Source organism: Rhinatrema bivittatum, chromosome 2 (genome assembly GCF_901001135.1).
Source record: "Rhinatrema bivittatum chromosome 2, aRhiBiv1.1, whole genome shotgun sequence".
Taxonomy (NCBI): Eukaryota; Metazoa; Chordata; class Amphibia; order Gymnophiona; family Rhinatrematidae; genus Rhinatrema; species Rhinatrema bivittatum.
In genome coordinates, this window is record NC_042616.1 from 55,739,182 (window position 1) to 55,752,187 (window position 13,006).

General features: G+C 41.3%; 1 protein-coding gene across 4 annotated transcripts in view; it reads left to right on the forward strand.

The window, feature by feature from the left end:
- LOC115083980 (KAT8 regulatory NSL complex subunit 1-like) overlaps positions 1–13,006 on the forward strand; it is a 354,418-nt gene that overhangs the window by 251,472 nt on the left and 89,940 nt on the right. For 3 of the 4 annotated variants that reach the window (XM_029588184.1, XM_029588185.1, XM_029588183.1), the window contains exon 7: positions 12,442–12,600. The exons of the other annotated variant lie outside the window; for it this stretch is intronic. In XM_029588184.1, coding sequence (XP_029444044.1) covers positions 12,442–12,600 — 159 coding nt within the window. The remainder of the gene's footprint in view (positions 1–12,441; positions 12,601–13,006) is intronic. 4 annotated transcript variants of the gene reach the window in all.

A 13,006-nucleotide genomic window follows, 5' to 3' on the forward strand; every position in this document is an offset into this window, starting at 1 on the left:
TGAGTGGTGGTCAATGGACTCCATTCTAGTGAAGGGAAAGTGACCAGCTGGGTGCCACAAGTTTCAGTGCTCAGTCCAGTCCTCTTCAATGTCTTTAAATTATATTGGGGAAGGATTAGAAGAATATATCTGTTTGTAAATGTTCATATCTTCTGCAATAGAGTAGTCGTGCCAGAGGTGGGTAAATAAAATGAGATTCCTCTGAAAAATGTGAAAAACCCTTGGAAAACTGGGCAGTGGTATGGCAACTATGAATAAATTCCACAAAAAAGCAAAATTGTACATTTGGGATGGAGAAATCCAAGGGCCAAATACCTTTTAGCAAGTGGAAAACATTGGTCATCAATTAAAAAACAAAAACAAAAAAAACCCTGGGGTTATCTCTGACCTTAAGGTGGTCAGTATGGCAAAGCAGTTTGGGAAGCTGATGGTATGCATAGGTGCATAAAGAGAGGTATTGCTAGTAGACAGAGGGAGGTAATCTTGTCGTTACAAGGCTCTGAAGAGAGATTAACTTGTGTGGATTTCTCGGGACCAAATGTACAAAAGGATATTGACAAGATAGAGGCAATTCAAAGAAGAGTCATCAAAATGACACGTGGATTTCATTGTAAGCCATGCATGGAGGCAATATTCCTTCTAATTTTTGAAAGGTTACATGCACAAATATTGTTTATTTATTAGCTTTTAAATTACAACAAAGTAAGTTGCTTGTACTAGAAACATATGGATTTCTGCATTACAAATGTACTTCTAGGAAAAAATCATTCAAATTAATAATTGGAATGCAGTTTTCCACTTTCAAGCAGTAAAAAAGAATACCAAAAGAGAGGCAAAGAAACAATCCAAGAGGAATACAATTGAAAATAACAAGAATCAAAGAAAGGGATGTAACATAGCTATAACCAGTGATGTATATATACTCTTAGCATTAAGATACATGGGGCACAGGTGGAGAAGGTTAGTGGTTGTCGGGCCTCTATAAAGGATTTTAATTGTTCAGGCAAAAAGAAAATAAAACGTTACCCCTTTTAATTACACATTTACAAGGGAAGTGAAGTCAAATAAAAAACCTAAAAATATAATTTCCTGCTGAAAAACTAATGATCTGTGTATCAAGGGATTCTTTATTGGAACTTGCCCGACTTCTGATCTGACTATGCGCTACAGATTTCTGATATCTTGCTAACCTTACCCGATACAATTCTGAATTTCACATTGAAGGTACAGACTGCACTTAAAGCACTAAGAATCCTCATTAATACTTTGTAATGTTCTCACATTGAAGTGTGTCATAGTAAAAGAACCCATTGGTACAGCCCCTGAGGCAGCTCCTGTGTGAACGAAACTCAGCCAGAGTTGGGCAAGTTCCAGTAAAGAATCCCTTGATACACCGATCATTACCTTTTGTTCTGCTGTCCAGCATCATTGATCGGCTTCCGCTTTGCTTTTTGGGTCCTGCTGAAAAACTACAAAACTTTTCTTCCTAGCTTGAGTTGCTTGAGCAAGATATGGAAAGATCCTCACTGACTTCACATAGAACAAAAAGGGAAAATTCCTAAAGTAATTATGCATCTCATTATTTAAGTCCAAGATTGAGATAAATGAGACTAGCAAGGTATTCCTATCCAAGACTTCCAGTGTAGAATTTTCAAGAAAATTGGTCAAATTGTCTTGAATATCAATATTCGCAGCAATCCCAGGAGGTTTGTGTTTGTTTTTTGGAAGAAAATAACAGGAATTTACTGATGGCATCTGTTCAGTCGCAAAGCCTAAAACTTCTTAAAAGAACCTCTTCAAAGTTACAAATGGAATTTCCCCAGTAACGTTGGGGAAATTGAAGAAACGTAAATTAAGATGTCTCACATTATTTTCTTGGAATTCAGTACTCCTAGAAAGTGATTAGATCTTTCACAGTGGTAACATTAAACTCCTGGATAGTTTTAACTGAATATTCCACCTTAGAAATTTTGGAAATAGTAGAATTAACTTGCTCCTGCATATCCAAGGCTTTTTAATGACAATTTAGCAAGAAAAGATTCATCTTTGGATTCAGCAACTTTACAGAGTTCTCGAATCCAGCCACCAAGTCCCACAGGGCCTCGAGTCACTGCTTCGAGGCAAGATGGTATTACAAAAAACTCACAGCTTTCAGCGACCACAGCTTCCCGGGATAAACTAGGCACGGTAGATCCTATCATCTGTCCCAAATTCAACGGACCTGCTGCGGATATGGCTCCGATGGTGAATCGATAGATAGGGCCACTGCTCTCGAGCAAAGAAGACAGAACGAATGTACACAGTGAAACTTGAGAAGACGCTCCCCTCCACCACAAATGCAAGCAACGCATCATCGCTGTGGGACGCAGGAACGCTCTCATAAGTTGTCTCGTGCCAAGGGAGAGGGGGGGCGAAGATCTGGGCTAAGGGACGCCTCTTCTGCCATCATTCGAAGTTCTCTCTAACCATAGTGCACATCAGAATCCTCACTCCCATGAAGACCGCTGACTAAGTCATGTAGTGGGAAATAACTTGTTGTCCAGGTGGACAGGGTCTGGAGGAAGACCCGAATCTTCCCCTTGCGCATGGAAGGCATTCCTAGCAGGAAAAAAAGTAGGCAAGGAAAAATCAGATCAACAACGCTACAAAACTTCTGTATGCCGCCATGTTGCCTCCAAAAATTTTCTTTTGTGCAACTTTTTATAAGCTGAATTGAAATGTGTGCATTATGAACCAGTATAATGCAAATAATAGTAGGATTTCTTAGGCACATGGTTTTTTTTGCTGTGTGCGCAAGGTTCACGACCTGTGTGTGCGTACACAGCTTAGAGGGAACCATGCATGGAGGCTGAAGGAGCTAAAGAAGTAGGAAAAGAGGAGAGAGGATATAAACATGGATACCTGGAACAGACTGCCAGCACAGGTAATAGGACCAAACCAGTAGAAGAATTCAAGCATGCATGAAATGGATACTAAAGGGATCTTAATGGCAGAGAGAGAGAGAGAAGACTACAGATCAAGAAGACCTTTGACAGCATAGTCTTTTTCTACCAATATCTTCTGTTTTGTCTGGTGAGCTGAATGGTATTGCAGTAAGAGGAAAATGGGCAGACTAACCTTGTAGTCTTCATCTGCTTTTAGATTCTATATTTGTGTTCTTTGTTTGTTTGTCTTAGCAGTCACAGACAAACAGGATGGATTAGCACTCCACCCAATTGCTTCCTGAATAGGAAGGCCTAGTCCTGCCTGTTTGTCTCTGATAGCTAAAGCAGTTAAATGAGTGTGTATTTACGGGTAGATTTTTTAAAAATACGCGCACGCAAGTCCATGTGCAAGCGCTACCCGGCTGGCGGGCACAGAGGGGGGTAGATTTCCCAAGTTTACATGCGGCGACGAGATCGGTCCTCCGCCAGTACCCTCCATGTCTGCTCCAATTACCCTCCCTCCCTCTTCCCCTCTCCTCTCCAACCCCTTGAAGGCCCTACCTTTCGTAGATTTCTTTATTTCGGAACTTACGCCAGCTCCTGAGCTGGTGTAAGTTTTGCGCGTGCCGGCAGCCTGCCGGCACGCGATCCCCCCCGACACAGCGGCAAATGGCAGTTGTACTGGCGGCCCCTGGGACCACCCCTTGATAGAGGCCTGGCACTTGTGCGCGTAACAGGGGTTATAGGCGTGGCTGGCCCTCTTCTAAAATGTGCGCAGCATGGCCATGCACCCCCCGTGCATGGGGGGGGTTTAAAATCAGGTCTTTAATGTATAAAGAACTGATCCATTTAAAAGTATTGCAAAGGAGATATAAATCCAGACAAGTTGCCTTGGATATCTGCATAGTCTTTATAAATCAAAATGCTAATGAGAAATGTTTAATTTTTTTTTTTTTTTTGTATTGTAACATTATCATTTGGGCATGCACAGTAAAATTTAGTAGTAGGCACTGCAAACATTGGCCAGGCTGTACACTGCCACGTGCAGGATCCTGGGTTTGATTCTTGGCATGTCTTCCGCTGCCTGGATCAGCCAGGGCCTGGAAATGCTTCAGCAATGGTAGCACAAGGTGACTGAATGTAGGGCCCATGACTGCAGAGTTCCAGAAGGAGCCCTAGTGAATGGCTCCTGGATGTTGCTGCAATGATTAAGCTAAAGAAAGATGGGGAGGGATTTAAAACAGGGGAAAAAATGCAGAGTAGCTGTGAATGAAGGCTGAAAATAGTTACTTTGGTTTCAATTGAGAAGGAAACCCAAAGGAGCAAGAAGAAACAAAACTCTACAAATGTTTGTTTAAAAAAAAAAAAAAAAGTATTCTCCTCTTTTTTGATTTGTCATGCAGTTTAGACTTCAGAAATATGCAACCGGATCATTCGCTACTGAAGTTGCATAGGCGGACTAGTTAGACAATATGATTCTTATTTGCCATCATATTCTAGGTGCTTTCATTGTAAAACACAGAAATCTGAGGGAACAACACTGTGCAGGAATAAAGTGCAAAATTCCACCAACACTAGAAACCAGGTTGGGTGTATACATCGCTATCTTAGGCTTATTGCAGTGATGCGCTCTATTTTTCCGCGGACAAGCAGGATGAATCGTGGTGACTCACAGTAGGATGTCGTCATCAGGCATGCAGACATGCAACGGTTTCCCAGAGAGTTCTGGTAACACTCCAGTTGTGGTCTTGGAGTCAGTCTGAAGAGTCCTGCATTCAGGGCTGAAGAATCAGATTCTGAATAAGAATATTCTCAAGATATTTCTGTTCCCTCTTCCCTCATCTGGTGAGGAATAAATAATCTCTGGAGAACCTTCCCGTTCCAGTTTTTGTACAGAGGACTAGTCAGCCCAAGGATTCACTTTATGGCAGCCTCAGCTACCTAAGATCATGGTGGTAATGCAGATCTAACAACTTCTTCAGGATGTACAGAAGAGAATTTGAGAGACCCTATTTTTCCTACTTCTTGTTGGGAAGAAACAAACACCAAATATTGCGTCCAATCCTGTTTACCTCATCAATCTGTGGTCATTGAATCTGCCCTGAAAAGGCCAAGAAGTCCCTCCTCATTGCCTCTGGGGTGTGATTGCCAAATCTTGGACCTTTATGGGAAAAAGGTTCTTGTCAGCATCGTACCAGGTCTTCATGGTGGAATTCATGCATTTCACCCTAAAAGGGACACAGAAATTCTTATTTCTTCTCTCCGGAAAAACAAGTTTGTTCATTTGCTATGCATTGGGAGAGGAGTGTGGGAAGCAGCTGGTTTATTTGATGCTTTCAAGCTTGCCATTGTTACCCACCCATTGTTAATAGCTATGCTTGAGGTCTTGTTTATGACAGGTTTTTGATTGGGTTCAGAGCCCATAGCCTATCTTTGTCTATGTGCCTGAAGATCTAACTGTAAAGGGAAAATCTGAAGATTTACATAAACCATTGTCTGTTTGTATTCTTAGACAGTTGATACCTCTAGATTAAAAAGGAAAACTGCAACTTACATTTATTGAAAACCCCATCAAATTGAGGTAAAAGCTAGAGATGGTACTGTCCTCCCTTATCTGCCTTAGGCATCTTTTTGGAAAGGGCAGGTAAGAAATGTAATTAAATTGTAAGACCAAAATGGTTGAGCTGCAGGAAAGATGGCATGGAGTTTACTCAAAGTTTCCTGATTACCAAGAAAACTGGAGGATTCTTTCCCATCCTAAACCTAGGAGCTCTGAACCCATTTCTCCTGAAAGAAAAATTCAAGATGATTTTTCTGGCACCATTATTCTTCTTCTAAACAGACTTGCTATCCTTTCTGGATCTCAAGAATGCATTCACTAATATAAAGAATACATCTCAATCACAGGAAGTATCTCATTTGTAGTAGAGAATCACCACTTCTAGTAACCTATGGCCTAACATTGGCAACGCATGTATTTATGAAATGCTGGTTGTTGCAACTTTTAAATGCAAATGGCACTCAATGTTTCCCTACATGGATGATTGGCTGGTCAAGAGCAAATTTCAGCCAGGGGCAAATGAATTCATGCATAACACCATCCAGGTGCTGGAGTTACATGGTCAATTACCCCAAATCCAACTTAAGCCAGTTAACTCAATTGGCGTTAATCAGGGCTGTGCTAGACATGATTCAGGTGAAAGCCTTCCTAATGGTCACAAATCTATTAGCCACAATTGAAAACTATTTATTTATTTTATAGAGTCTGCGAACATCATCTTTTTAAATAAATAAAATAAATTTCAATATGATCCAACATGTGTGGCAGGTAACAATCGTAATATTCACACACAAAACAGATAACATGAAAAATAATAAAAGCAATATAAAAGCACAGGAAAAAATAGCATAATCACAACATGCTAAAATAAACCACATAACCAGTTCCAGACTATACTGCATTTAAAACTTCACTGGTAACTAGCGAATCAGTTTAAAGATTCCCATTAATGACCAGCACATGGTCAATGTGCTTGCAAGCTGTGATAGCAATTAGACATCACTTCCATAAGTTAATTTAAAGAAATGAGCTTCCACCTGCTTTTCTGAAAGATAAAGAACATGTTGAAGATGTTAAATCATATGGCATCAATACTTCCACATGAGACAAGCCCAATTGACCTTAAAGTTGTCCTGAAAACAAACTACTCTAAGGCTGAAAGAGCACATCTGTGTCACAAACAGCTCAGATTCCATGTTTTCGTGTCACTCTCATGTCAGTCTGGCCTTGGGAATACAGTTTCAAATTCCCTCTCACCAAATTGAGACGACAGATGCGTTCAACCTGAACTGTGGCACTTATGCATAAGGTCTTTGCACTCAGGTGTCCTGGCCAGTTCAGAAAAAAATATTACATCAATTTGCTAGAACTGCAAGCTGTAATCAACATTTTAAAAATTTCACTAAATTATCCCGATACAGGCAGATGATGATCAGGTAGTCATGTTTTGTCTGAAAAAGCAGGAACGGGTTCATACCTCCTCTTTCAGGAAACTATCAAGGTATGAAACGAGGCCATTTCTCATGGGAAAACCTCAAGAGCCACATATCTGGCAGGGAAAGAGACTATCTGGTGGATTAGTCATATTCTACACTCACACGTGGTCCCTAGATCAGGAAGTGGCAGACAAGATTTCTCTCAACTGGGGAGCATGCAAGAGATATGTTCATGACCTTGCTGAACAGGAAGATCTCTAACTTCTGTTCCAGAAGGCAGACTTGCATCAGAAGCTTTACTTCTTCAATGAAGCGCAGGTCTTCCTTGTGCTTATCCTCCGGTAACCCTGGCTGCCAAGATCTTAATAAAACTCAGTGTCCAAAGAACACTACTTATTGTAGCTTCTCCATGGCTAAGAAAGATTTGGTTTCAATCAAGTTGGACAATTCCCCCATCTCTGAACATGAAGAATCTAGGAACACTGTTCCATCCCCAGTGTGGAGTCTCTGGCCTTCACGACCTGAATGTTGAGAGAGAATTGATTTATTTCTTTGCTTTCTCTGATTAAGTGTCTTGGCTTCTGGATAAGAATCCACTGGAAAACAAGGGTTTAAATAGAAGCAATTTGTCTGGTTTGAGGGTAGAGCCATAGATCTCTCCTCTTGCGCTACACAAGAACTGCTTGAATACCTTCTTCATCTTTCAGAGTTCAGCCTTAAAATCAACTCTTGGGGTACATCTCTATGCAACTGGCACTTACCACCAGTATGTAAAATGAAGCCCCATCTTTGTACAGTCTTTAAGTTATCAGATGTGTGAGATTTGCTTCAGTTGATGGATCCCATCTTGTCACCCATTGTGTCATGGAATTCCACTGTAGTTTTATCCCAGCTGCTTGAAAGTCCCTTTTGAGCCTCTAAACTCTTGTGACCACTAGAACCTGATCTGAAAGGCCTTATTTTTTTTAGGGTGTTTACTTCAGCCCAGCGAATCAGTGAGCTCCAGGCCCTAGTGACTTAGCCACCCTAAGTTGCATTACAGTGGTGCTATATTTCCCCCTCATCCAGTCAATTGTCCATCCAACATTTCTTATCAGACTTCATGTACATTGAGGCAAACAAGTCCTGCACACTTGGATTGCAAAAGTCATCATCAACTTGGAGCAAGCCTTGGAAAGTCCACCCAACTTTTTTTTTTTATTTGTTCTCAACAGGCTTGAAATTACAGTAACCAGATAAATTTTAATTGAGAGAGAGGCTGTCCTCATACTGTCTTTCAGATCACTAACGAGGGCTGATACAGAAAACTTCGCGGGAGAGCCAGCGAGCGCCCGCTCTCCCGGCATGCGCCCAGACCACTCTCCTGGGCGCGCGATTCAGGAAGCCCAGGTATGCATATTAGGGCCCCCGGTAAAAAGGAGGTGCTAGGGACACTTTTTTTTTTTTGACAGAAGTGGCGGCTGTCAGCGGGTTTGACAGCTGACGCTCAATTTTACCGGTGTCTGTTGTGAAACCCGCTGACAGCCACGGATTTGGAAAACAGACGCTGGCAAAATTGAGTGTCCGTCTTCCAACCCACGGACCGTGGGCAGATTTTTTTTTTTTTTTTTTTTTTTTTTAGATTTTGGATTTTTTTTTTTTAATCTTTGGGACCTCCGACTTAATATCGCTATGATATTAAGTCAGAGGTTGTACAGAAAAGCAGTTTTTTCTGCTTTTCTGTACACTTTTCTGGTGCCGGCCGAAGGCAGGCGTTAATTTCTGAAAGTAAAATGTGCGGTTTGGCTGCACATTTTACTTTCTGTATCGCGCAGGACTAATAGACTCATCAACATGCATTTGCATATTGCGGGAGCTATTAGTTTCGGGGGAGGTTGGACGCTCATTTTCCACGCGCTATTATCCCTTACTGTATAAGGGGTACAAATAGCCCGTCAAACGTGGGCTAATGGTGCGCTCGGCCTGAGCGCACTTTACTGTATCGGCCCGCAAGATCCTCATTTGGAGCTTCCGTAACAACACTACACTAACAAAAGAAATAAAAGCACAGATGCTAGCTGACAATCTCAGAAGCGACTCCTGCCCTGTGGACCTCTCTCCCTGAAGAGCTTCACCAAATGCATAACTAACCCCACTTCAGGAAGCAAGTTAAAGCCTGACTCTTTTGCCAGGCCTTTATTTACATATTTTATTTATTGAAAAGATTTATAGCCCGCCCACATACAAATATGCTCGCTGCAGTTTACAATAGTAAAATATACACTATTTTCATGGAAATACAGGAAGTAGACAGTGAAAATGTGTTCATTTAAAAAAAAAAACCAAAAAACCACACATGACTGAAAGACTGCTTAGAGCCTGGATGAGGGCAGTCTGAACTTGAATTTCTCATTAAATGCAGTCTCTAAAAGCCTTTGGAAAAGTCTCTAGAGCTTTCTTAAAGGATTTAATACCCATTGCTAATCAGAGGTGTTCTGGCAGAGCATTCCAGATGGTTGGTCCAGCCATGGAGAATGTCCTTTCTCTGATCACGCATAAGTATACAAATCATGCTGGTGGAACTTCTTTCATGCTAAATCCCCCTAGAAAGCAGCTAAATCTGCACCTGCATTGACCGCGCTGAGCTGCTAGCACCTCTCTGGTATAATTCTATTGGTTTTTCTGCGATGTTTGTTCTAAAATGAGTCCTTTGTGTTGATTTTTCAGATTTAGTACTTAATGTGCACTTTCTTCATATTAGGGGCCCAATGTAATAAGGTGCGCTCAGGAGAGCGCAGTTTTACAGGCACATTTTTTTGCGTGCAGGCTGCACTCCTGATGCAGCAACGAGTTTTACATCAAAAAAAAAGTGCCTGTAAAACTGCGTGCTGCTTAGCATCCTTGCATGGAAATCCCATGCTAATGAAGGCATTAGCTAATATACCCAAATGCACAGGCTTAACTCCTATCTTAATGCTGGAAATTTTACTCCTGGTCAGAGATGGAGTAAAGTTTTTCAGCTGCTAATATTAGTCTTTGGGTAGAAGCAGCAGTTCTGTGTCAGGACCTATATTTGTAATCTATGCTCGGAAAATATGTTTTGTGCATAAATGTATTTATGTGCATTTGTACCAAAAATGTTTTCTGCAGTGAAAGCATTTTTGTGCACATAAATCCTGTCCGAGACTCTCCCAGCCGCAAGATTTAACATGTGTGATCAGCCTGTGTGCACATTTTAACTCGTGTTTGTGCACACAGTTTTAACTCCTTGATGCGTTAGCATACCATTTGCTTATTGCATTAGGAATTACATTTTATTTTAGTGCCTGCATTAAACTGTGCACTAAATTACAGTGCACAGTGTTAACTCAGGGCTTTTTACATCGGCTCCTAGATTGTAAAGCTGCTATTGATCTCTGGCTGGCTGCTGCTATTTGTAATTTTTTGAACCCCGTCTTGGGAAAATTTCTTTTGAAAAAGGCAGGTAATAAATCCAAAGATTACATTTTTTAAAAATTGGATAGCAAATCATCATAATCTACATTTTATTTCTTATTCACCTTACCATTTTCCAATGGCCAAAGCAAATTACAGTATTGAAAATAAACAGTAGGCAATATTTGCATTTCAAATAAAATCGGTATACAAAAAATCTAAATTAGCCAAAAAAAAAAAAAAACAAAAACAAAAAAAATAAAAAATAAATCTAGAATACATACAAAAATCTTCATATGATATTAATGGATCAAAAACAAGTACAGATTACCCAACAAATATAATTCTAAAAAAAATAACAAAATAGAAAAGTGGATCAAGAATATATAATAAATGTCCATAAGATTGTCTCTCCTTTTCTTATGCCCAAGCAGGTCTTATCCTAGAAGAGGGTGCATTAGAGCTCTTAATGTTAGAGCCATGGCTGCATCGCAGGTCTGTCTAAGACTGGAGTTCAGTTTACATATTTTACTTCCCATTACTGTTAAACACGGATGCCTGACAGGAGAGGGTTACTCGATCTATCCTCCAAGGTCTCCTTGAAGGATAAAATCCAACTCCATTCCCCCATAGTAGCAATTGTTGGTCTTCCATTGACGAACCACAAAAGATTTTTCCCTGTCTGATTTGGTGGTGATTTATTCCCTTTTCTTATTAAAGACAACCCAAGTGTGGCTGACTCACAGTGCTTTTCTTTGGGGGAAAGTGAAGAGTAACAGGTATTCTCGGAAGGCAGCAGGATAATTGACCACAGAAATCTAACTTCCTGCGTTTTTATAGGGCTTTGCATGTTTGCTATTATGTAAGACTGTGGGGCTCTGCCAGGGGGCACGAGCAGGGAAAATCATGCGCGCGCCCAAAAAGTCCTTTCCAGGATTTTTCATAATTCTCCGGAAGACCATTCTGTGTCAGCACTGTTGGATGACCTTACCCCCAAATGTGGCTGGTTATCCTGCTGTTCTCAGGAAGCCCCCGTTACAAGTAAGCACAAAGTAAACATGGAGCACTTTTGCTTGTACAGACTGAATTGAATCGTCTGGTGAAACTGCTGTTTAGGTCAGAAAGAAAAAATAAGGTTCTGCCCATGGAATTTACAGTAAATCTCATTAACTCACGTGGAAGCTTGCAGCAAATTTAATTGGTGGTCGGCAAGTGCAACTTCATAGGCACCACCGTTAATGATGTCAACAGCTGTTAATTAACAAGGCTTAATTTGTGGGGGAACTGCCCAGAAATGAGTTTGTGGCCACTTCTTTTCATATTTAAAAGGCCAAAACAGCAGGGGCTCGAGCCCTTTTCCAGGCAGCCTGCAGGAAAGAGGGAGGGTAAGAGAGCAAAGTGCTGCCGGTCTGCTCCCAAATTCTGCCTTCCCCCCCCCCCCCCTCCTATTGTTCTGCCACCCCTCCCCCCTTCCTTTTGTGCAGAGAACAGGAGGAGAGGGTGCGATTCTGCAGCAGACACTGCAGCCAAAAGAACAGGTGCAAAAAGGGGTTGAATGTGAGCAATAGGTGCCGATCATCAAGGCTTTAGCCCTGGCTTACTAATGCTGCTGCTCGTAAGTTTCAAACTTGTTCTAAATCAACACTTTTTTTTTTTTATGTCTATTACCCAGGGCTTAATTTCTGGCAGAATGAACCAAAATGGTGTTCTCGCCCCCCTCCCCCTCTTTTTTTTTTTTTTTCCTAGGACCCGGGGAAGCAGAGCTGATGGGGGTAAATCAGTTCTGGTGGGTGAAGAACAGCCCAGGGCTTGAGCACTGGTTGGGAGGCTGAGGATGGAGAATCACTGTAGGTAGAGAGGAAGGAAGTGTGTGTGTGTTCGAATGTGTGTTTGGGAGAGATCATTCACAACTGGTCCTGGCCCCCCCCAGCTTGTCGCCCTCTTCAACATCTATGCCCTGCCCCCCCCCCCCCCCATCTACAGTTCCATTTCCTTTTCATGTAGAAATTAACAAAAGGCATTCTTGTGTTGCATGAAGCACTCATTAGTTCATTGTAAACCGTAGTTAATTGGGTCTTTTTTTTTTTCACTTTCCCCTGCTTCCTAGACATACCCCTTCATTTGCACTTTGAAATGCTGCTGAAAGAGGACCCACGGTTCCGACTTACCCATACACTGAGAGCTCTGAGGCTGTCCCAGCTCAGGAAGAAACCACAGGATCGAACGAAAAACTTTTGTCAGGATATAGGTGCCTCCCCTTATGACAGTAAGTTTTGTTATCAGAAGTATTTGTAAACGGCGTTCGTGCAGTAGTCACCTCATGCTAAAAAAAAATTTCAAACTGTTGCATCCCAGTTGCTGCAGCATTATTGAAATTCATGTGCTTTTAAATGTGTAAATATTTGGTATTTCTGCTTGACTAATTCACAATTCAACCCCAAATTTGCTTTGATTAAATTAAAGCCTGACACTTTTTTTGGTGTGATTTTTATCCCATATTCAGTTGAGTGGTTCATTTTCTCTCATCTTATGTCTCCTCTGTCTTCAGGGGAGGTACATGGTAGAAGTGATTTGCAAAAGCTGTTTCAGTATCTTTTAGTGATTTTTGCAACAAATCCCAACCTAGAATTCAATCTTTTACCAGAAAGCATGAAATATTGTGTGCTGTCATG